The following is a 25,508-nucleotide window of genomic DNA, read 5'->3' as shown; positions in this document are numbered from 1 at the left end:
CTCCACCAGCACAGCAAATGGGCCAGAGGGACAGGCATTACCAATATCAGTTGCCCCGATACGGAAAACCAAATACACCAAAAAATCCCCTCGCAGTGCACAGGGTGATAATGAACCAGGCCCATCACGAGAGCAGGAGGAAGAGCCGGAGGTAACCATCTGATCTCTATCCCTGAGTGAGTTGTGAGATATGCGGAAGGATTTCGGCAGCAGTCCAGGCGAGCAAATTTGCACCTGGTTGCTCCGATGCTGGGATAGTGGAGCTGCTGGTTTGGAATTGGAGGGGAGAGAGGCCAAGCAGGTGGGACCTTTAGCCAAGCAGGCTGGTATTGACAAGGCAATAGGGAAACAGGCTCAAACCCTCAGCCTTTGGAGGCGACTCCTGCTCGCTGTGAGGGAGAGGTACCCCTACAAGGATGATGTTCTATGTCGGTTAGGCAAGTGGACCGACATGGAGAAAGGCATCCAAAACCTCAGGGAATTGGCTGTGTTTGACATGATCTATGGTGATCTGAATGATGAGCGGTCACCGATGGATCCAGATCAGGCCCCTTGTACACAGCTGATGTGGCGGAAGTTCCTGCAAAGTGGATCAGAGGGACATTCCAAAGCATTAGCAGTAGCCTCCTGGTGACGAGACACTCAGACAGCGGATGAAGTGACTATGCAGCTCCGGCAATATGAGGGAAGTCTCCCTTCCTCCCAACATGCTTTGGTTTCAACCATAGAGGAACTGTCTCAGAGGCTCCAGAAAATGGAAGAGGACATGTCCTATGTTCCACCTGCACGGACCAATGTCTCAGCTATTAGAAGCAGGCGCTTCCCCACCCAAGAGAAGGGCAGTGGAAGACACACACCACGGGGCACCCTGTGGTTCTTCCTCCGTGACCATGGGGAAAACATGAGAAGGTGGCATGGACAGCCCACTTCCGCCCTAGCTGCACGAGTACAGCAACTGAAAGGGAAGACCACCATGAAAGGGGAGTCTTCCAAGAGAGATGCAGCTCCAGTGTCCAGTCGGAAATCCCCCAGACAGAATAGAATGGCCAACAGTATGCTTGACCCTCTTGAGGGGACCAGGAAGTCATTCCTGCAGGAGTCACTCTTAGATCAAGTGAGTGATGGTGAGCAGGATTAGAGGGGCCCTGCCTCCAGACAGGTGGAGGAAAGGGATAATTGGATTTACTGGAAGGTGTGGATCCGATGGCCTGGCACATCAGACCCACAAGAATATAAGGCCTTGGTAGACACTGGCGCACAGTGCACCCTGATGCCATCAAGCCACAGTGGGGTCGAATTCATCTGCATCTCCAGAGTGACAGGGGGGTCCCAACAGCTGACCGTATTAGAAGCTGAAGTAAGCTTAACTGGGAAGGACTGGCATAAGCACCCCATTGTGACTGGCCCAGATGCCCCGTGCATCCTAGGTATAGACTACCTCAGGAGAGGGTACTTTAAAGACCCAAAAGGGTACCGGTGGGCCTTTGGTATAGCTGCCCTGGAGGAGGTTGAGCAATTGTCCACCTTACCCGGCCTCTCAGAGGACCCCTCGGTGGTGGGGTTGCTTGAGGTTGAAGAGCAGCGAGTGCCAATTGCCACCAAGACGGTGCACCGGCGGCAGTACCGTACTAACCGAGATTCCCTGGTCCCCATCCATCAGCTGATCCGTCAACTAGAAAGCCAGAAGGTGATCAGCAAGACTCACTCACCTTTCTACAGCCCTATATGGCCAGTGAGAAAACCTAATGGCGAATGGAGACTGACCGTGGACTACCGTGGCCTGAATGAAGTTACGCCAGCGATGAGTGCTGCAGTGCCGGACATGCTAGAGCTCCAGTATGAGCTGGAGTCGAAGGCAGCCAAGTGGTATGCCACGATTGACATCGCTAACGCGTTCTTCTCCATCGCAATAGCACCAGAGTGCAGGCCACAGTTTGCGTTCACTTGGAGGGGTATCCAGTACACCTGGAATCGATTGCCCCAGGGGTGGAAACACAGCTCCACCATTTGCCATAGACTGGTCCATACTGCACTGGAGAAAGGTGGGGCTCCAGAACACCTGCAGTTCATTGATGATATCATTGTATGGGGGGACACAGCTGAGGAAGTCTTTGAGAAAGGAAAGAAGGTAATTGAAATCCTTCTGAAGGCTGGTTTTGCCATCAAGCAACAGAAAGTTAAGGGGCCTGGAAGGGAGATTCAGTTCCTAGGAATAAAATGGCAAGATGGGCGTCGCCACATCCCAATGGAGGTGATAAACAAGATAACAGCCATGGCCCCACCAACCACCAAAAAAGAGACTCAATCTTTCCTGGGCGCTGTGGGGTTCTGGAGGATGCACATCCCAAACTACAGCCTGATTGTGAGCCCTCTCTACCACGTAACCCGCAAGAAGAACGATTTTAAATGGGGCCCAGAGCAACAACAAGCCTTTGAACAAATTAAGTAGGAGATTACCCAGGCAGTGGCTCTCGGGCCAGTCCGGACAGGGCAGGAGATTAAGAACGTGCTCTACACTGCAGCCGGGGAGAATGGCCCTTCCTGGAGCCTTTGGCAGAGAGCAGATGGGGAATCCCGAGGCCGACCTCTAGGCTTTTGGAGCCGGGGATACAAAGGCTCTGAAGCTAACTATACCCTGACTGAGAAGGAGATACTGGCAGCGTACGAAGGAGTTCGAGCTGCCTCAGAAGTGGTCGGCACTGAGACACAGCTCCTCCTGGCACCCCGACTGCCGGTGCTGGGATGGATGTTCAAAGGAAAGGCTCCCTCCACACATCATGCAACAGATGCCACGTGGAGTAAATGGGTTGCATTGATAACACAACGGGCTCGAATAGGGAACCTCGACCCCCCAGGATTAGTGGAAATGATCATGAACTGGCCAGAGAGCAAAGATGCTGGGATGTCACCAGAACAAGAGGTGAGACGTGCTGAGGAGGCCCCACCATATAACGAGCTGCCAGAGGAAGAAAAACAATATGCCCTGTTCACTGATGGGTCTTGCCGCATTGTGGGAAAACATCAACGATGGAAGGCTGCGGTGTGGCATCCCACATGAGAAACCACTGAAGCTGTTGAGGGACAAGGTGAATCGAGCCAGTTCGCAGAGGTGAAAGCCATCCAATTGGCTTTGGAGATTGCTGAGCGAGAGAAGTGGCCGAGGCTCTATCTCTACACTGACTCGTGGGTGATGGAAAGTGCCCTGTGGATGTGGTTGCAGCAATGGAAGCAGAACAACTGGCAACGCAAGGGCAGACCCATCTGGGCTGCTGAAGTATGGCAGGATATTGCAGCCCGGGTGGAGAACCTCGTTGTGAAGGTGCGCCATGTGGATGCCCATATACCCAAGAGTCGAGCCACTGATGAACATCAACATAACCAGCAGGCGGACCAAGCTGCTAAGATCGAGGTGGCTCAGGTGGACTTGGACTGGCAGCGTAAAGGTGAACTGTTCATAGCCCGGTGGGCCCATGAGACCTCGGGCCACCAAGGCAGAGATGCAACATACAGGTGGGCTCGAGATCGAGGGGTGGACCTCACCATTGACACCATCGCAGAGATCATCCATGGATGTGAGACGTGTGCTGCAATCAAACAAGCCAAACGGGTGAAGCCCCAGCGGAATGAAGATCGATGGATGAAATATAAATATGGAGAGGCCTGGCAGATCGACTACATCACACTGCCACAGACCCGCCAAGGCAAGCCACACGTGCTCACAATGGTGGAAGCAACCACTGGATGGCTCGAAACTTATCCAGTGTCCCACGCCACCGCCCGGAATACCATCCTGGGCCTTGAAGAGCGAGTCCTGTGGCGACACGGCACCCCAGAGAGGATTGAGTCAGACAACGGGACTCACTTCCGAAATAACCTCATAGATGCCTGGGCAGAAGAACACGGCATCGAGTGGGTCTACCACATCCCCTACCACGCACCAGCCTCTGGGAAGATCGAGCGCTACAATGGACTGTTAAAAACTACATTGAGAGCAATCGGGGGTGGAACCTTCAAACACTGGGACACACATCTGACAAAGGCCACTTGGTTAGTGAACACAAGAGGATCTGCCAATCGAGCTGGCCCGGCTCAGTCAAAACTTCCGCGTGTTGTAGACGGGGATAAAGTCCCTGTGGTGCGCATGAGGGATCTGCTGGGAAAAATGGTCTGGGTTAGTCCTGCGCCGGGCAAAGGCAAACCCATCCACGGGATTGTTTTTGCTCAAGGACCTGGGTGCACCTGGTGGGTGATGCAGAAGGATGGAGAGGTCCGATGCGTGCCACAAGGGGACTTGATTGTGGGTGAAAACACACCGTGAGTTATACTGTGCTTTTGTTAATTTTTCTTTGTCAATGCTAATTGCTAAGTGGCAGCTGGATGTGATGCACATGGTATAGAATAAAGGGGTGGATTATGTCCTGGTTTAACCAGGATAGGGTTAAGTTTCCCCAGCAGTGGGGGAGGAAGCTCTAGCTGGGTTATTCATATGCCATGCTGACCTCACGTCCAGGCGCCAGAGCGCGGGAAGAATCGGTGATTGCGTGGGGTTCGTGCCGCCGGGTTTTCTCTCACTGCTATATTGGTAGATATTTTGCCGTGTTCATTGTTATTACTATTATTCTTATTGTTATTGTTGTTGTTTGTTGTGTTGCTATAGCACTGTTGTATTAAACCTTTCCTTATCTCAGCCCCGGGGTTTGTATTTCACTCCCTTTGTGGGGGAGGGGCAGCGGCCGCGTGGTCTCAGACCCCGGCAGGGGCTAAACCACCACAGGGTTGTATCGGATCTGGCTGGAATGGAGTTAACTTTCCTCATAGCAGCCCTGATAGTGCCGTGCTTTGCATTTGTGCCTAAAACAGTGTTGATAACACACCAGTGCTTTGGCTACTGCTGAGCAGTGCTCCCCCAGCATCAAGGCTGTCTCTCAAATTTCCCCTGACCCCAGAGGCCAGTAGGCTGGGGTGGAAGGGGACATAGCCAGGACAGCTGATCCAAACTGACCAAAGCAATATTCCTTACAATATGATGCCATGTTCAGCAATAAAAGCTAAGAGAAAGTAGTGGGAGGATGAGGGGCATTCAGTATTAAGCCATTTGTTTTCTGAAACAACTGCTACACATACTGAGGCCCTACTTCCCAGGAAGTGGCTGGACATTGCCTGCTAATGGAAAGTAGAGAATAAATCTTTTTGCTTTGCTTTGCTTCCACATGCTGCCTTTGCTTGCTTTCATTAAATTGCCTTTATCTTGACGCACAAGTTTTTCATCTTATTTTCCCCCCCTGTCCTGCTGAGGAGCGGGAGTGAGAGAGCAGCTTGCTGGGCACCTGGTAGTCAGCCAAGATCAACCCACTACATGTGGTCACTGAATTACTTCTTAATTTATAAATAATTAATTAAATACTTCTCTCAGATTCAGCTTCTTGAGAATTCAGGCACTACTGCATACATTTGATACATATATTTGATGCAAGAAAATAGCCCTGTCCTTGTAAATTTGCAGCTTCTTCTGAGTTTATCTTTTTCTCTTCCACAGCTGAAGTGTCAGAAGACTGTGGACTTCACCAAAGAAGTTTAATTCTTTTGTGGATTGATCTTGTAGAATAATATATCTCAGTGATGAACTGCCAATAAAGTTAACTGCATTAGAGCGGAAGAAATCCTTAAAGAGGAATCATAGTTTTGGCAACTGCAAGATAGCTCCTGGAGATCCACACGCATATGTAACAAAAGTTATGCTACTGTAGATATTTATGAAAGAACTTGTTTTGTTTGATCAATAGTGGCTATTTATTTAAGAATCCAAGAGTTATTTCTGACTGAACTGCTCACTTTGAAATTATTCACAGTGCAATGGGTATACAAATAAGCACTATACAAATAACCAAGTTTACTGGTAGATTTTTTGGGACTCTCCCATCCTTATACACACATTACTTCCAGCTTCCTTTCTCCTCTGTTGGAGACTCTAGTAGACAAAGGTTGGGAGAGAACATTAAAGAACAGAAAGCATACGAGCCCACTACACCCTGAGCAAAGAACATGGGGAGGGTCAGATGCACACACACTATATATAGAAGGCTAGGACAAAAAAGCAAAAACAGTTCAGCCATTTGATGAACTTGTGCAGATACGATGGAACACAAATATGGATAGCACACTGACAAGAACCCCAGTTACTAAGAAATTATTTCTCTTATGATCAGATACAATAACTTTGAACTTGAAAAACTCGTTAAGGCTAAAAATTAAAAAGGAAAGCTCACAACACACTTCTTTCTTAATTCTGAAGTACATTTTTCCAACTCAAGTTGATCAGATGGGAGAGCAAAAAAACATCATAAAATGTAAGTCACAAAAAAGTTATTACAAAGATCTAAGACAGTTAAAACAATTTTAAAAACTGCTCTAAACCAATTAAAATTGTTTTTTAAAACCAATTTAAACACACTTTTCAATTTCTTATTTGGTTCAAACTGCTGGTCATGAATCATTTAAAGTGCATTATTGTGAGGAACTGAAGGAGTTAATGCCTCAAACATTCATTGAGGCAGAAAGCCTCAGGGACAAGTGGTGGCCTTCATGATTAGTCTAAGGAACAGACTATCTGCCTAAGGAAGTGCAGAGTTCATCGAAGGGTGCACGGCTCCACTCCCTTGAGGTTGTATTGCCAAGTTCCCTAGATAAGCCTTGAAGGGGGGAGACGTAGACTGAGTAAAACCATATGTTCAGGTTAATGCCTACACTTTAATTTAGGAGCTTGATAAATGATGTAAGCCTTGCTAACAACTATACCCTTGAAGAAAAGCTAAAAGATTGATAAGAGAGAAACACCAGGCACCAGATGGAGCCAAAGGCTGAATAATTGCCCAAGAAGAAAAAACTGGGGAAAAGGTAAAGGTGGTAGGGAGAGATCACCACCAACAACTCAATTGGACAAAAGGGTTAATGCACCCCATCCCCCCTCAACGCATGCGCAGAACCCCTGCTCCATCTTTTCCTCACCTCTCATGCAAATGAGTTCATGGAAAAACCGCCTCTCTGTCTAGTATGCAAATCACCCAATAAAGTGAACTTAAAAGGCATCAGAAAACTTTGCTGGGTGTGCACCCACCACCCAAGATTACCAGACCTGAGACAATGCTGGAACCTGGGGTGGTGATCCAGATTCTTTGACTCTCCTTCTCTCCCTTCATTTTCTTTTACTTCCTTTCTTTTCTTTCTTATAGATTTATCAATAAGAGGCCACATCGCTTGCTATCCCTTTTCCAAGTTTAAGGTGTTTCTACCACAAGTAAAACATTTCAACCAGTCATTTGGTGTCATTTCACCTTAATTTAACCTGAGGGGATCACGAAACCTTTACTACTCCCTGGGCTCCACTGTTTTTAGTTTATACATGGTATAACTAGCTATTAGACACTCAAGATCATACATCTTAAATTTTTAAAAGAAAACATACAATTTATGTGATACACATATACTAAAACCATAAAGTTTCCTAACACCCAGTATTCTTTTTAGCACTAACCATCAATATTATCATAGACATCCTTTCTGTTACTTCATGTAACCTGATGAAAGTTGAAAAATTCATGAACCTTAAAGGAATTACTCTTGACTATTAACACTGAAGCACACCACCAACTATAGAACCTGTGTGATGGGATTTTATGGATGGATGATGATTATTTGCAGCACTTGGGAAAACCTGAGTAATGAAAGTACTTCATCACTACAACTGCAAGCAATTACCACCTGGTTATAAGACAGAAGATTAGCATTATCCTCAGTACTAAAATTTGCTCTAGTTTAAGTTAATACCGAAACTAACTCAAATCAACAAGTCCAGAAGGGGAGTGGGACTATTTCTTTTTCACTCTGAAAATAGAAAAACATAAAACTGATTTTGTACCCAGTAGCAGTAGAAGTGAAAAAAAAATCTGTTTTAGAAATGGCCCTCAATCTGTTTTGTAAGGAGGTTATGATATGACGGATGCATTTGTAGTGGTGTGAATTCAAGACGTGAAAAGACCTGCCACACAAAATCATACATGTCTGTACAGTTTCTATGTCATATAAGGACTGGTTATCACCAAGGAATTTTAAACTATTCATAAGTGCATTTATACCTCAAAGGATATGAGCTCAAGTAAAGTAATGCAGAAATCATCAAGAAACTGATCTGGGACCATATTTTACCAATAGTGTATGTACTAGAAAAATTATTCGACAACACATAATTACATAAAACTATGTATAAATAAAACCTAACTTAAAAATATGTTACGAAGATGAAACAAAATGTCAAGAATATGAAAGTTCCTTGCATTCCAAGTAAACAACAGAGAACGAAGAAATTATGTTTTCCAGGCCTGTTTAACAGAGAATAACTAAGAATAAATTCTGTTATCATTTAGCATGTAGTAACATACTACATTATCATTGTAAAATAGGGCTGTTTTCACAGGTTTTTATACATTGAAAACTGCTTAAACCCTGCAGTAATATGTATATTATACAAAGCCAGAAAAAAAAGCCAGGAAACAGACAAAGCATTAAATTTCTATAATAATTATAGTATTACGAAAGGAATTTGCAAACAGACATAAAAAGATTCCATGTTTGGTTTGACAACCTTTCATCTTTAGCTTAAACAGTTTATATAAAAATATAATTATTTGCACATCAAAGATAAAACCCTAAGCTTTCCCATACATTCAATAATGAACTTAAAACAGTATTTTATGTTCAATAAATAAAATATCAATTTTGTAATCAGTGAGGCATTAACTGAAAATTAGTATTTGCAAAGCCCCATTCTTTAAAATTAAAAATTATATATAATAGAGAAAATATGTATTAATTAAGAACTAAAAAAATCCCTCTACATATCAACTTCAATAAATGTTGAGATTCCCCAGGAAATAAGCAGAATAAATGCACTTTACAAATAGACCACAGTGTACGACTCATGCAAGATGTAATAAATTTTCAATATCTTTATAATCAAAGCAGACAAAAAGCAAAGGTCATTCAAGTTTTAAGAGTTACCTAGAAGAAATAACTTTCATTTTTGATCTGATCAGAATTGTCCATATACATTTACCAAAGCTAGCAAGTGTCCATAAAAACATATGTTGAAAATAAATGCAATATAGAGAATAGGTCTATAGATGTTAAAAGCTATGACCAAAAAAAGGCTTTCACTTTAAAAGCTAACTCTTGCTCTTTTTAAAAAAAAAAAAAAAAATACTAAAGAAAGCACAGGTAAGCATTAACAAACATTAATTTTGAGAAGAACAGAAATATGCTTTAGTTTCTTAGGATTATTAGAGGAAAAGAACAAGGATATTGGAGAAGGAAACTAACTCTGAATTATAATTTGTTATGCTTTCTAAAACTTTGTAGAATATAGAAGGTGCCTTAAGTGTGCTTGGAACCCATCATTTTTTTTTTTTTTCATTAAGAACAAATGGCTAACTCATAGTTAAAAAGTAAAGATTAAGTTGAAAAGAGTTGGTTTATGAATGAAATATCAACCAAGTAAATACTAACCACAAAACTACTGGAAGAATGCAAGGAGACTGTTAAGCTTTCTAAATGGTGATATATTTTCATATCCCTTTTTGTTTCTATTCTGAAAGACATTCTGAAATGGCTTACAGATTAAAAAGTTTTATTTCAAATTTGCAATGATGCTGGCAGGACAGTACCTGTTTCCATGTCTATATCAGTACCTTATATTTGAGATATAAAATAGGGATGAAACTGTGATTTGATAATTTTACCACTTAAAGAAAACCATTTTTATTCAGATAACTTCTTCATTACAATGTTATGGACAATGAACTAATAGTTTCAGTTATATAGTCAATAGTGGAATCCAAACGGGAAACTCAAAAGCAGAGAAAAGAAAAAAAATACAAGGATGTTTTGAGAGACTCTGAATGCCATTCTTTCAGGATGGCAATTATTTATTATATAAATCAGGATGGAGTGTTATTTTGGAGGAATGCATTGGGCAGAGTAGAAAAGGCTGAAAACATTCAGGAAAATAATGGAGATTTACAGAACAGTGAGCAAGAATGAAAAATCTTCCAAGAATTTGCATGCTGAAATAAACACTAAAGAAAACTGCAGTATCTTCTGTCTAGAAGACAGCAACTGAGATAGTTCCAGTACTCAAATTATTGACTTAATAGCATATACAAATATTCTATAACCTACTTAATATTATCACTTGTCGTCACAAGGAACATATGTTAAATGATAATGCAACCCCCAAAATACTTTCAGTTTAATAGAATTCTTGGAATGCATGCATTACCTTAACAACAGGATTCAGCAGAACAACACCTGATTTCTTTGTAATTATTTGCTTTGTTGTGTAATGATGGTCTATGAGCTGAGGAATAGTTGGAAACCCAGTTCCTTCAAAACGATACTGATTCTGTATGAAGGTAAAAGGAAAGAATTGTTTCTGTACAAGCAAAATTTCAGAGAAGAAACTGTAAAAGATCGTTACCAAGTTTTCATCACTAGTAAGAAAATAAAGTTTGCTTTTACAGAAGTAAATCTCTATCCTAATCAATTTAATAACAGCTCTACTGAAGTAAATAGAATGATGATCAGGAAGATGATAAATTAATAAATGCAAAATTACTGCATCACTCATTTAAGGCAACATAATAAAATATTTATTTAAACTCTTAATTCTTTAAAAAAGGAAGCTCTTCTAATGCAAGAGGTGGGACAGTTTGGGATATTTAAGCTGTGACAGAATGAAATAAAAAGATTATAAACTGGAAGAAACAATACTAACTTCCAGGGTACCTAAGACTCTGAAAACAATAATGAAAAAAACCCCAAAATCTAAAAAATAAACATCTGACAATCTAATAAACACGAGATAAGTAACACTATCTCACCCAGATCTTACTGCACTTAGAACATTTGATAAAATTAACAAATCCCTAGCACAGAGTATGGACCCATGATTGGTCTTTAATAAGAAGTTTATACCAGAAGAGTCTACAGGAGTACAGGGTCTACAGAGGCAGGCCATGCGTGTAATTTATAGAGAAGTTGAGCAAGATAAAATTACTTTCTTTCCCCTTCTACCCTTTTAATCAGTTTATATCATTTTAGATACATAATTCAACATAATGGCAACAAAACTGTGGGATCTCTTAATATTTTCTTAGAAGCATGTAAAATTTTCTTAGCAAAGAATGATATAAGGTACTTGCAGGTACTAAGGAAAAAAAAAGACTATCTTCACTGTTTATCTCTGCCCTTACACTTGAGGGGGGGAAAATGGTAAATTAGTATTTATTTCATCATCTTAAATTCTACATTACAGCTAAGTGATTGGGAAGCAGAATAAACTACCATGTCTATGTAAGGTCTCAATATCTACAGTTAGAGGACTCTTCCCACAAGAGAGGAACTGCTGTAAACCAGCCAGCAGAATTGGCAACAATAAATAAAGACCACAATTTAAAAAAAGCATAGATGGTGATTCAGGTTAATTTACAAAACTGGGCAATGAAAACCTCTACCACTGCCATGCAGATTTTTTTTCTTTCTAATACCTACAGATAAATTCTTTGAAGAATGCATTATACCAAGTTTTTCTTCATTAGGAATAAAAACATCCATTTCCTGTAATGTTTTATCACAATTAGTAAAGAGAGCTTGGTCATGTCACTTATTTTTATCTTATTACTGGGGCTCTATTGTAAACATGCTTTCACAGTCTAAAATACTTGTTGTGGTTTATTCCCCTAATGTCGTTCACTAAATACTGACTCAGCTTTGCTTGCCCAGTAACACTAGCCTCCGTTCCTTTCAAATAACCTCCATCAAATTTCTGTTCTGATGATCCAAAAAACTTTAGCATGGTTAGGGTACTGATGTCCTGAGAGTCTGCCTAGCACAATAATCAGTACTGTATAACATTTCCTCATACCAGACCCAGCCTTGCACTCATCTGCTGCCATTTAAGCTTACTTACCTTCAGGACAGACAATGTTCTTTTATTCTGTGTATTTACATGGGATCCTGATTAAAATCACTAACAAACAATTTGAAAATATCATAGCCTCAAAGAGGAAAAACAGAGTAGCCCTTAGTGACAGCAATGAATTTTGATGCTTAAAACTGAAGGATGAACTGATTTATCATGCAAATACTTTTATTGGGATTAGCACTTTAAAATATTTGCAAAACTAGAAAGAATACTTATGCAATTAAAGGACCACTGTTAAAACAGGTATATGTTGTACTTCTGCTCTGCAGTCTTTGATTCAGAAGAAAATTTAAGGCCAATGGAGACCAAACCTGTCAGTGATGCAAGATTGTGATTTGACCAGTCAGAGAGCTGATTCAACCCTATACCAAAGTGAAAAAAAAAATCTTACACTTTACTCTCAGCAAACTTCCCTACCAAGATGTTCATGAATCCAGTCATTCTTATCATATGGCCATAACAATCCCACCACTTATTTATTAAATGCTTTTTAGGGTTAATAAGCTTTTTTTAAAAAAAAAAAATAATTAAAGCTTTTTTTTTTTCACAATAAATGCAGATGATTTGACCCATAAGAGTGCATAAGGAGTCTTGCATTTCTTTAAGAAAAAAAGGTTTTAGCTTCCATGATTGTCAAGAAAAACTCCCACAAATTAATCCCAAGAGCAGATGAACATAAGGTGCTATTACTAAATGTACAAGCAGAGATATATATAAAAGATAATGTATACATATGCACATTATATATATGATAATGTTTGGATTGTGCAATATTAAACAGTATCAAACTTACATTTCTAATATAATACCTAAGAGAAAGTAGTGAAATTATGGGAATTTATTTACAGTTCTGTAAATTTTTCTTGGAAAAGTGAATATTAAAAAGCATTGGTTTACAGATAAGGGTAGCCTCAAAGTAATACTTATAAAAAAAAAATCTATTTTAACTGACTTCAAAGCCCAGATGCAGTCTAAATTTTTTGAAGACCCACTGGAGTATGGCACATGCAATGATTTACACAAAATTATTTCAGCCACACTAAGCACATAACGTGTATTTAATTCTGCTGAGTAAGGATCAGAACTCCAAAGATCTTATAGGACTGTGTGTATCTAGGTATAGGTAGTTTTACTGTTCTTATTTCCTCATTCAGCACTCTGATACACAAAAATACTTTAAGGTCATAAAAATAAAATAAAATAAAATAAAATAAAATAAAATAAAATAAAATAAAATAAAATAAAATAAAATAAAATAAAATAAAATAAAATAAAATAAAATAAAATAAAATAAAATAAAATAAAATAAACACTGATGTTTTGTCAATTGTTAAATCCTAAAAGGAAAGTTATGGGTGAAAATTAACAAAAACCCCAGACAGACCAGTGTCCATACTGATCCTATAAAAACCTTTCAACTTCTAAGAAGTTTGAACAATACTGGAGGAGGAAGGAGCGGCAGAGACAATGGGTGATGGATTGACCACAACCCCCATCCCCTGCCCCCCTGCACCTCTGGAGGGGAGGAGGGAGAGAAATCAGGAGCAAAGCTGAGCCTGGGAAGAAGGGCGGGGTGGGGGGAAGGTGTTTTTAAGATGTGGTTGTATTTGTCACTGTCCTACTCTGTTTGACTGGAAAATTAGTGATGGTGGTGGTGAAATTAAATTGATGTTCTTTTTCTTCCCCAATCGAGCCTGTCTTTTGCCTGTGACCATAATTGTTAAGTCATCCCTCCCTGTCATTGTCTCGATCCCCGAGCCTTTTGTTGTATTTTCTCCTCCCCATCCCTGAGGGGAAGGGAGTGAGCGAGCAGCTTCATGGTGCTCAGTTGCTCTCTGGGCTGAAACCACAACACTCAGAAGCATATATGCTATGTAATATTCACAAGCATTTCTATTCTGCTGAACAAAACATCCACAAGGCTAAAAAGAACACATGTATCTCCAAAGCAGCATGGACTTCAATTCCCAGCTATATACAAAACAGCACAGAATATTTTCTCCTAAGTGAATGTTTCCTTTTCTCAGGAAGATTCAATGGAATCTTTACAATCTGAATTAAAAGTAGCCTAATAAGCACCAACTGTGAAAATAGGTTTAAAAATAAATAAATGTACATGCATAAATTAGTAGTAATAAGTTCTAGGTTTCAAAACATTAACAGAAATATCTTGTCTATTTCAACATAGGCTAAAAGATGTAGAATAGCCTCATACTTCATATTTTTCTTTTATTCCCAAAACCAACTTTTCCTCCACTTTAAGCACTGATGGAAATATTTCCAACAGTTTTCATATTTTCATATAAAGTCTAAAGCTATGTGTCATAGTAGATTATGTAGATCCTAAATTGTTTATCTGAAATAATTAACTTCCTAACATTGAATATTTAGTACTATATCAGAGACGTACATCAGCATATTGTATGATAAAGTGTCTCCGTTGTCCATCTGAAAACACAGAAAGGACATATTCACCAGGTTTCCCATGGCTCTCTCGCACCAAGAAGTCTCCTTGCTGTTTTAACAGCTCCTGGGCTTCTATTCTTGGAATTGCACCATGATACCAGTCTTGCTCTGCCAATGGTTTCTCAGTAGTTGATATTACATCAAAGAACTTGGAAAAAAAATCAAAGAAAAATGTTACTATAACAGTACATTTTTAGAGTTTAGTTTTCCATGAAAACATGATAAACAATAGTTTCTATTTCTGTATCTAAATTGCATATTTCTAGTAACAAACAAAATTAAGGCTATTTATTTACACTAAAGGCATAGTGATCACCTTTTTTTCTATTACTTAAAAAAAACCTGACCAAGCTATCAGCCTTTCTCACACATTCTGACATGCTATTAACAGTTCAAAATTAAGCATGTCTTTATCTAGAGACAAATTTCTGTGACATAAGAACATAAGAAAGTAAGAAATTAAGTTTTCAAAAGTATTTGTATTGGCTAAATTATTTTCATAGAATTTAAAAATCCCATTCCAAATCAATTAATAATTCTAAGAGCCATTTTCTTCCTAGCATTTACACCATAACAGAGAATAGGCACTTGGGCATATTGTGCTTATGAACTTACATACAGTTTCTGAAGGCACAAAGATTCTAAGATACTATTTTCATTGGTTATAAATGGAAAGTAATGTGTTTTAACCTAGAACTTCACATATTAATTTTAAACAAGCTTACATTGTTTAAGAAAACACTTAGAAAAACATATTTTTTTCAATGACTACTTCAGATTTATTTATTATGGCTCTATGTCATTCAAAATCATTAATGCCAGAGTACATACAAATTCTCACTGCTGGAGTGCTAAATCTCTGAATAAAACAATAGACAAATCTGAACATGTCCCAGAAAAGCCTGTTGAACTGCATTTTAGATAACAGAATGAAAACTGAATCCTCAATAAAGCCCTATCAAACAGATACAAATAAAACCTTCAATTCTGAATGAACCTCAGCTACTGATCTACCCAGATGAAACAAAGCTTTTCTTCTTCATATCATCAAGGATGATATGATATTTCTGCCAGATAGGATTGGGAAAGAGCACAGAAACATCCCACTGATGCATGCAAAATAATAATTTGACACAATGTAACTCTGGGCAGACTAGAGGCCACCTGCACATTTAAGGTCTCCCTGAGGAGTTGTTCAAGTTAAGATGACTTATCTAACAAAAAATAACACTAGGAAGAACTTCAAACTCTCAGAGAAGGAACAAGTAGACCCCAGAAAGGAAGCCTACACGGGACTTCAGAGGGTTGTGATCAGTGGCACAAAGTGCAGTTGGAGGCAAGTCACTAGTGGTGTACCCCAGGGATCGATACTGAGGCCAATACTGTTTAACATCTTCATTAGTGACCTGTATGCTGGGACAGAGCGCACCCTCAGCAAGTTTTTAAACAATGCAATGCTGGGAGCAGTGGCTGATACACCAGATGGTTGTGATGCCATTCAGAGGGACCTCAACAGGCTGGAGAAATGGACAGAGAAGAATCTCATGCAGTTCAAGAAGGGGAAGTGCAAAGTCCTGCACCTGGGGAGGAATAAGCCCAGGCACCAGTACAGGCTGGGGGCTGACTGGCTGGAAAGCAGCTCTGCAGAGAAGGACCTTCCCCCCAAGAAGAGGGTCCTGGTGGACACCAAGCTGACCATGAGCCAGTAATGCACCCTTGCAGCAAAGGCAGCCAACAGCCTTCTGGCCTGGATTAGAAAGAGAGTTGCCAGCAGGTCAAGGGAGGTGATCCTTTCTCTCTACCCAGCACTGTTGAGGCCACAGCTGGAGTCTTGTGTCCAGTTCTGGGCTCCCAAGTACAAGAGAGACATGGACATACTGGAGAGAGTCCAGCAAAGGTCCACGAATATGGTTAAGGGATTAGAGCATCTTTCACATGAGAAGTGGCTGAGAGCTGCAACAGTTTAGCCTAGAGAAAAGAAGGCTCAGGGGGGATCTTATCACTGTGTATAAATACCTGATGGGAGGGAATGAAGAAGAGCTCTTCTCAGTAGTGCCCAGTGACAAGACAAGTGTCAATGAGCACAAATTAAAACACGGAATTCCATCTGAACACAAGAAAACACTTTTTTACTGTGAGGGTCATCAAATACTGGAACAGGTTGCCAGAGAGATTGTGGAAGCTCCATCTATGGTGATATTCAAAATCTGTCTGGATGCGGTTCTCAGCAACCTGCTCTAGGTCACCCTAACTGAGCAGGGGGGTTGGACTACATGATTTCAAGAGGTCTCTTCCAACCTCAACAATTCTGTAATTCTGTATAAAAAATGCCTTTAAGTCTGGGGTTTCCTAGCTTGCTTTCTAAGTTATATCTCAAAAGGGCTAATTTAGTCCACATGGAAAACTGGAGAATATATTTAAGAGTCTGACAGAGACTCATAGTCTCAGACATCAACATTGGGATCTAGAGCCCTGGGTGTTTACTGTATCAGGGATATTTTTAGACATGAGATCTGAGACCAACACTATAACCAATAGACCCATCACTAGAAAGAGTGAGTATGCTCTATTACAGATTCAGAGAGAAGTGGGACTGTGTAAGAAACAATAACAGCTTGAACAAAAAGTACCCAATCAAAGCTTTTAGGATAGAAAAGGGATGTACTCCAGCATAATGCGCCTATTGGCATAATGAAGTACTAAAAGATCAGAATATTGCTCAGCCAAGAAGGCAGTCCTATTTTTCAATTTCATCAACAGTTAAATACTTCTCAGACTGGAGCTGTCTACCATTGTTAAAGTTAAATGATGCAAGGCTATTCTCTTTCAGAAATTCTTAAAACAAAAATAATCTTTCAAAATGTTATAAAAGGTGTGACCAGTACCTCCTGCTCTTGACCCCTGGTAATAGTGTCATCATCATTCTGCCAAGGATCCCAAATAAAACCTGTCTGTCCCCTTAGTGTCAGGTGACAAAAGGTCATTTATTTTGTTAAGGGCTATTAGGAGTAATCGACTCCTCCAGCATCCCCATCCCAGGACTTCTTCCTGCCCGGCCACTGGAGCCCAGTCCAGCGAGACCAGGGACATGGGGTCTCTGTCCAGGCTGACGGACACAGCTGCTACTTTCCCATTTGCAGGTTCAACCAGTAGCAAAGCAGAGCATGTGTACCAGAGACACACACAGAGGACACTGACAGAGCCAATTACACAGACTACCACAGACAAGGCACTGCCTTCAACAGCACGTACATGTAGCACTAGCATAAAACATAAACACAGACAGTCAAGTCCCCTTCCTCCTCTTCAGCTAGTTAAGAGATAGAAGGTCACTAGTGAAGGCACACACATGATACTCTTTAGGTTCACAAACACATGCACATCTCTGAGAGATGACTTGTAAAAACAGGCCTGCAAGAAACAAGGACTGAGGCCCAGGGGTACTGGAGGCCAGGGGTTTTCTTAGTTACCGTTAGGTGCAAGGGAGGGGATCACTCCGGTAATAGCAGAGCTGCGGGAGCAAGGGATAATCGTTCCAACTCACTCACCTTATAATTCCCCAGTGTGGCCAGTCCGTAAACCTAACGGAAAGTGGCGACTGACAATTGACTATCGGCGATTAAATGCCAATACAGGTCCTCTAACAGCTGCAGTACCTACATAGCTGAACTGATTGCAACCATACAGGAACAAGCCCACCAGATCTTAGCAACTATTGATGTAAAAGATATGTTCTTTATGGTCCCCATACAGGAGGCAGACAGAGATGGCTTTGCCTTTACATGGGAAGGCGTGCAATTTACTTTTACACGTCTCCCCCAGGGATACTGCCATTCGCCGACCATCGCTCATTATGCACTAGCGCAGGAGCTTGCTCAAATCCCTCCAAGGGAAGGGGTCAGGGTATATCAGTATATCAACGATGTACTGATCAGTGGCTCTGATGCTGCTGCAGTGGGACAGACCCAGAGAGAGATAATCACCCACCTAGAAAATTTAGGGCTCCAAATTCCAGCTGAAAAGGTACAACTCCCATCCTCTGAGGTAAAGTTTCTGGGTATTTGGTGGCGGGGAGGAACAGTGTGTATTCCCCCAGAAACTTTAACTACCCTGGAAGAAGTAAAGAGCCCTGAAAATAAGAAGGAGCTGCAACATGCCTTAGGCTTGCTGGTATTTTGGAGGAAACATATCCCCGATTTTTCCATCATAGCTCGTCCTTTATATGATCTGACATGCAAAAGGGCTATTTGGGACTGGACTCCTGTCCATGAAGAAGCCTTAAAGCTGTTAATCTTTGAAGCTGGAGTATATCAGGCTTTAGGGCTGATACATGCAACAGATCCATTCCAAATTGAGTGGGGTTTTGCAATTCATGGACTATCCATACATATGTGGCAACGTGGGCCGGAGGGTACCACCCGCCCTACAGGGTTTCATTCGCGCAGTTTCAAAGACGCAGAAAAGCGTTACTCGATCTGGGAGAAGGGTCTTTTTGTGGTTACCCTAGCTTTGCAGGAAGCTGAAAAAATCATACGTCAGCAACCAAACATTCTACGAGGACCCAGTTGCTGAGGAGAGGGGCTCTGAAGAGGAGGATAGCGGCGGGGGACCCTTCTGAAAGCATCAAAAACCTGCGGCAAAACCGCAAGCCGAGAAGGCAGAAGCCCAGGTAAGAAGAAGAGCATCAAGCTGCCTCCCCCCTGAGCGGGAAGAGTGAGCTGCGAACAAGGGCAGCGCAGCGGGGACTCAGAGTGGGCGGAGACTGGAGTGACGATGCCCAACGGCCCTCACGTACAAGAGCAGCCCCCAGGGAGCACGAGCGACCAGGAGCGCGGTGAACAGGGTGTGGCACATCAGAAGGGTGAGGCGCGTCAGTTTGCGTGGCAGTTCGAGCCAACAGGGCGAGCGGACAGGGCACAGTCCCTCTCCTGGGTCTAGAGATCATTTGAACTAGTTGTCATCTTATTGTCCTCCCCGAGTAGACTGAACCATGATCTCCACTCGCGTCAAAACCACCACCAGAAAGAACGTGGCAACCCAGACGGAGCTGCCACGCAAACATGCAGCGGTCCAGGCCCCGGGCTGCAGGGAGTGTCTGAGACTGTCAATCCTGCCGGAGGGCAGCAGTGACAGCACCTGTGGGCGCTGTGATCAACTGGATGACCTGCTCAGCCTGGTGGCGGAACTCAGAGAAGAGGTTGAAAGATTAAGAAGTATTAGGGAGTGCGAAAGGGAAATTTGGTGGAGTAACATCTTGGCACCCATGAAGCAACAGGAGCAAATAGAGGCTCCAAACGAGGCAGGCGATCCATCACCCTCTTGCTACCAGGCAGAAGGAGGGGACCTAAGTGATGGAGGAGACTGGAAACAGGTCCCTGCTCAGGGATGCAGGAAAATCCCCTCCTGACCTCCCTCACCTTCCATGGTGCCCCGTCACAATAGATACAGGGCCCTGGAACTTTTGAATGAAGTAGAGAAGGACAAAGAAAATGAGTCAAACAAGGAGGAAGACCAAGGTCCACCAAAGCCAGGTCATTCTAGACCAGGTATTAAAACCAATTCTAAAAAGAACCCCAGAAGAGTCACTGTAGTGCGTGACTCCATTCTGAGGGGTGTCGAAGGCCCAATATGCAGACCAGACGCGCTTCAAAGGGAAGTCTGCTGCCTCCCTGGGGCCCGGGTCAAGGACCTCATGGATAAACTCCCCACTCTAGTGAGACCCAAGGACTACTACCCCCTCTTGGTTTTTCAGGTAGGTAGCGACGATTTTACTAGGAGAAGTCCTAAAGCAATGAGGAGAGATTTCAGGTCCTTGGGGAAACTGGTTAAGGGGTCGGGGACACAAATTGTGTTCTCCTCCATCCCTTCAGTTGTGGGGATGGATGAAGAAGATTACAGCAGAACTAAACAGATGAACTCGTGGCTCCGAGACTGGTGTTACCGGCAGGGCTTCGGATTTTTCAATCAGGGGTTAGTATAAAGGACGCCAGACCTTTTGGCATCAGATGGGATGCACCTGTCCCAGAGGGGGAAAAGGATCTTGGGGCAGGAGTTAGCTGGACTCACTGAGAGAGCTTTAAACTAGATTTGAAGGGGGAAGGGGACAAAACATCAGCCCATCTGAAGTGCATGTATGCCAATGCACACAGCATGGGTAACAAACAGGAGGAGCTTGAAGCCGTGATGAAACAGGAAAATGATGATGTAGTGGCTATTACAGAAACATGGTGGGATGTCTCCCATGACTGGAGTGCGCCTGTTGATGGCTATAAGCTCTTTAGGAGGGACAGGCAAGGAAGGAGAGGTGGTAGGGTGGCGCTGTATGTTAGGGACTGTTATGGTTGCTTTGAGTACAAGTGTAGTGAAGAAAGGGTGGTGTGTCTCTGCATTAGAATCAGGGGGAAGGCCAACAGGGCAGATGTTGTAGTAGGAGTCTACTATAGGCCACCCACCCAGGACAGAGAGGTGGATGAAATATTCTATAGGCACTTGGGTGAAATCTCACGATCGCTTGCCCTTGTTCTTGTGGGAGACTTTAATTTCCCAGACATCTGCTGGAAATACAACACAGCAGAGCGGGACCAGTCCTGGAGATTCCTGGAATGTGTGGCAGATAACTTCCTGACTCAGCTGGTGGGTGAACCAACCAGAGAAGGTGTCCTGCTAGACCTCCTCTTTGTGAACAGAGAAGGACAGGTGGGTGATGTGGCAGTTGGAGGCCAACTAGGGCACAGTGATCATGAAATAATAGGGTTCTCTATTATTAGAGAGGCCAGGAGAGGGGGAAGCAGAACTGACATCAAGGACTTCCAAAGGGCTCACTTTGTCTTGTGTAGGCACCTGCTTGACAGGATCCCTTGGGAGATGGTCCTGAAGGGTATAGGGGTCCAGGAAGGCTGGACACTCTTTAAGAAGGAAGTCTTAATGGCACAGGAGCAGGCAGTCCCCAGGTGCTGTAAGAGAAGCCGGCGACAGAGAAGACCACCCTGGCTGAACAGGGAGCTTTGGCTGCAACTCAGGGAGAAAAGGAGAGTTTACGGCCTTTGGAAGAAGGAGCTAGCCACTCACAGTGATTACAAAGATGCTGTGAGGCTATGCAGGGCAGAAATCAGGAGGTCTAAAGCCCAGCTGGAAATTAATCTGGCTTAAGCAATCAAGGACAACAAGAAATGTTTCTATAATAATGTCAGCAGCAAAAGAAAGACCAGGGACAGTCTCCATCCCCTGCTAGATGCAGGAGGAAACATGGTAACAAGTGATGAGGAAAAGGCTGAAGTCCTTAATGCCTTCTTTGCCTCAGTCTTTAATAGCAAGACCAGTTGTATTGAGGGAATCCAGCCTCCTCAGCCAGAGGACAGAGACTGGGAGAACGATCCCCCCGCAATCCAGGAGGAGACAGTCAGTGACCTACTGCATCACATAGACACACACAAGTCTATGGGACCGGATGGGATACACCCGAGGGTGCTGAAGGAGCTGGCTGGGGTGCTTGCCAAGCCGCTTTCCAGCATTTACCAGCAGTCCTGGCTGACCGGGGAGGTCCCGACAGATTGGAAATTGGCCAATGTGACGCCCATATATAAGAAGGGTCAGAAGGATGATCTGGGAAATTACAGGCCTGTCAGCTTGACTTCGGTGCCCGGGAAGCTGATGGAGCAGATCACCCTCAGTACCATCACACAACACATGGGGGACAACCAGATGACCAGGCCCAATCAGCATGGGTTTATGAAAGGCAGGTCCTGCTTGACAAACCTGATCTCCTTCTATGACAGGGCGACCTGCTTATTGGATGAGGGAAAGGCTGTGGATGTAGTTTACCTTGACTTTAGTAAGGCCTTTGACACCGTTTCCCACAGCATTCTCCTGGCAAAACTGGCTACTCACGGCTTGGATGGGCACACGCTTCGCTGGGTAAAAAACTGGCTGGATGGCCGGGCCCAAAGAGTTGTGGTGAACGGAGTTAAATCCGGTTGGCGGCCGGTCACGAGTGGTGTCCCCCAGGGCTCGGTTTTGGGGCCACTCCTGTTTAACATCTTCATTGATGATCTAGACGAGGGGATCGAGTGCACCCTCAGTCAGTTTGCAGAGGACACCAAGTTGGGTGGGAGTGTTGATCTGCTCGAGGGTAGGGAGGCTCTGCAGAGAGATCTGGACAGGCTGGAGAGATGGGCTGAGGCCAACTGGAGGAGTTTCACTAAGGCCAAATGCCAGGTGCTGCACTTGGGCCACAACAATCCCCAGCAGCGCTACAGGCTTGGGGAGGAGTGGCTGGAGAGCTGCCAGTCAGAGAGGGACCTGGGGGTGTTGATTGCCAGCCGGCTGAACAGGAGCCAGCAGTGTGCCCAGGTAGCCAAGAAGGCCAATGGCATCCTGGCTTGTATCAGCAATAGCGTGGCCAGCAGGGACAGGGAAGGGATCTTGCCCCTGGACTCGGCACTGGTGATGCCACCCCTCGATGAATGGGTTCAGTTTTGGGCCCCTCACTCCAAAAAGGCCATTGAATGACTCGAGCGTGTCCAGAGAAGGGCAACGGAGCTGGTGCAGGGTCTGGAGCACAGGTGTGATGGGGAGCGGCTGAGGGAACTGGGGGGGTTTAGTGTGGAGAAGAGGAGGCTGAGGGGAGACCTCATGGCCCTCTCCAACTCCCTGAAAGGAGGGTGCAGAGAGGGGGGATGAGTCTCTTGAACCAAGGAACAAGTGCCAGGACAAGAGGGAATGGCCTCAAGCTGCGCCAGGGCAGGGTCAGACTGGCTCTTAGGAAGGATTTCTTTGCAGAAGGGGTTGTTGGGCGTTGGAATGGGCTGCCCAGGGCAGGGGGGGAGTCCCCATCCCTGGAGGGGTTTAAGAGTAGAGTCGACAGAGCGCTTAGGGATACGGTGTAGTTGGGAACTGTTAATGTTAGGTTAATGGTTGGACTAGATGATCTTCAAGGTCTTTTCCAACCAAGATGATTCTGTGACCCTTTAAGGTCCTGAAACCAGTACTGGCCGGAACCCCCCCTCCTGTGGGGGTTGCGCAGCGAGACACAGTGAGGAAGTGGTATGCACAATTAGATCATTACTGCCACACGTATCAGATAGAGGAGGGGGCACCCAAAGTGCTCAAAATACAAGATCCACCTTCCGACCACCCTGAACCCCCTCCCTCATACATCAAACCTGCTCCCCCATTTGAAACCCACCTAAAGAATGTATGGTTCACCGATGCATCTTCTAGAAGAGAGGGAAAGGTATGGAAATACCGAGCAGTAGCACTGCATGTTGACTCGGGGGACCGAATCATAACAGAGGGTGAGGGAAGTGCTCAGGTGGGAGAGTTAACAGCGGTATGGAGCGTGATTGTTAAAGGAGCTGAGACTGCAGAACCAGGATTTATTTACACAGACTCCTATGGCGTATTCAAGGGATGTACCCAATGGCTCACATTTTGGGAACAAAACCACTGGGAAGTAAATCGGGTACCGGTGTGGCAGCGTGAGAAGTGGGAGGAAATCTTAAACATTGCAAACCAGAAGTCCTTTTTAGTAGGATGGGTTGCTGCACACCAGTCAGGAAATCACCTTGCCCACCTGCTAAACAACCAGGTGGATTCAATGACTCGTTTGATGAGAACTGCTACAGAAGGTGAGGAGGAGAAATGGGAACACTTACTGGAATGGCTGCATGTAAAGCGGGGTCATTCAGGAAGCAAAGATTATCATTTATCCAATTAGTACATTGTGGGTAGTTAATAAATGTTTGGACTTTGAGACTTGTCTCACCATTGTCCACTCCGTTGGGGATTTACAAATCTGAGTCACTTGTCTCCCTTGTCCGAGCGGGCTGTGACATTAAAATTGGCATAGTCAGTAGGATCCCCTTCGGTGTTGGAAAGTCTTAAGAGATACCGGTTCTCTATCTGATAAATTCAGACAAGGAGAACTGGGAAGTGGCCTCTCAGCTCTAAGCCAGGAGAGGTTTGAGCAGTGGCAAGCCATGACTGGCTGGGAAATGTCCCGGATCCTCCGAGTATCAGCACAGCCCCTCTGTCTGTCCGATACCACTGCCTGGGTCCCAGGCCCTCTTACCCACTCCACAGGTCTACTCGTCAGACAGTCGAGCTTGATGTTTGTTAGCAGACACATGCACTTACACTCTCATCCCACAGGCACTCTGCACTTCACACGTCCCCCTGGGCATAGCAGCATGGACCCTTGCCTGCCTGATATCCCTGCCCAGACCCAGGGCCTCCTACTTGCTGGCTAGTCCAGCTTGAAGTTTGCTAGTGAATTCTACACACAAACTCCCCTACACACATCTTTGGATACAGACACTTGGACACCCCTTCCTCCCAGCAGCTGGCACCAAGTGTACAGGCTGTGACCTGCAGTTCTACTCCAGCTGATGGCACTGAGCCCCTCACTTGCCTCACTGATGCCAATCCCTTCCGGTAGCTGTTTTTTGGGACACACACTATTTCCACCCCAGTGGCTGGAGGCAAGAGACCCCCCCACTTGCTCCAGTAGCTGACACTACAGGCCAGGAGCACCTACACCCCTGGTCTGACTAGTAGCTAGTATATTTGTACCGGGTCTGGCTGAGCCGGAATTGGTTTTCCCCTGTAGCAGCCCTCATGGTGCTGTGTTTTATGTTGGGAGCTGGCAGGGTGTTGATAGCACACTGGTGGTGTGGCTACTGCTGAGTAGTGCTTACACAGCACCAAGGCTCTTTCTGACATTTCCCCCCCCCCACAGTGGGACGGGGTGGGCAAGATCTTGGGAGGGGACACAACCAGGACAGCTGACCCCAACTGACCAAAGGGATATTCCAGACCATCTGACGTCTGCTCAGTATAAAGCTGGGAGAAAGGAGGAAGGGGGTGGGGTCACCCTTGGTCCTCCGAGGCAACCACTACGCGTATGGGAGCCCTGCTTCCTGAGAAGGCCCGACATCGCCTGTTCATGGGAAGTAGAGAATAAATCTGTTTTCTTTTTTTTGCTTCCGCACATGGACCTTTGCTTCGCTTT

General features: G+C 43.9%; 1 protein-coding gene across 5 annotated transcripts in view; it reads right to left on the bottom strand.

The window, feature by feature from the left end:
- Positions 1 to 25,508, bottom strand: part of LOC141917798 (tyrosine-protein kinase Fer-like) — a 216,578-nt gene that overhangs the window by 95,200 nt on the left and 95,870 nt on the right. For all 5 annotated transcript variants that reach the window (XR_012621465.1, XM_074811324.1, XM_074811323.1 and 2 more), the window contains 2 exons: positions 14,445 to 14,648; positions 10,331 to 10,453 (listed from right to left, as the gene is read on the bottom strand). Coding sequence is in view for 4 of the 5 variants with exons in the window: in XM_074811324.1 (XP_074667425.1) it covers positions 10,331 to 10,453; positions 14,445 to 14,648 (327 nt within the window). In the remaining variant the exon portion in view is untranslated. The remainder of the gene's footprint in view (positions 1 to 10,330; positions 10,454 to 14,444; positions 14,649 to 25,508) is intronic.

The sequence above is a fragment of the Strix aluco genome, chromosome W (genome assembly GCF_031877795.1).
Source record: "Strix aluco isolate bStrAlu1 chromosome W, bStrAlu1.hap1, whole genome shotgun sequence".
Lineage (NCBI taxonomy): Eukaryota > Metazoa > Chordata > Aves > Strigiformes > Strigidae > Strix > Strix aluco.
Note: the sequence above shows the minus strand (reverse complement) of the source record. Positions and strands in the feature narration are given on the sequence as shown.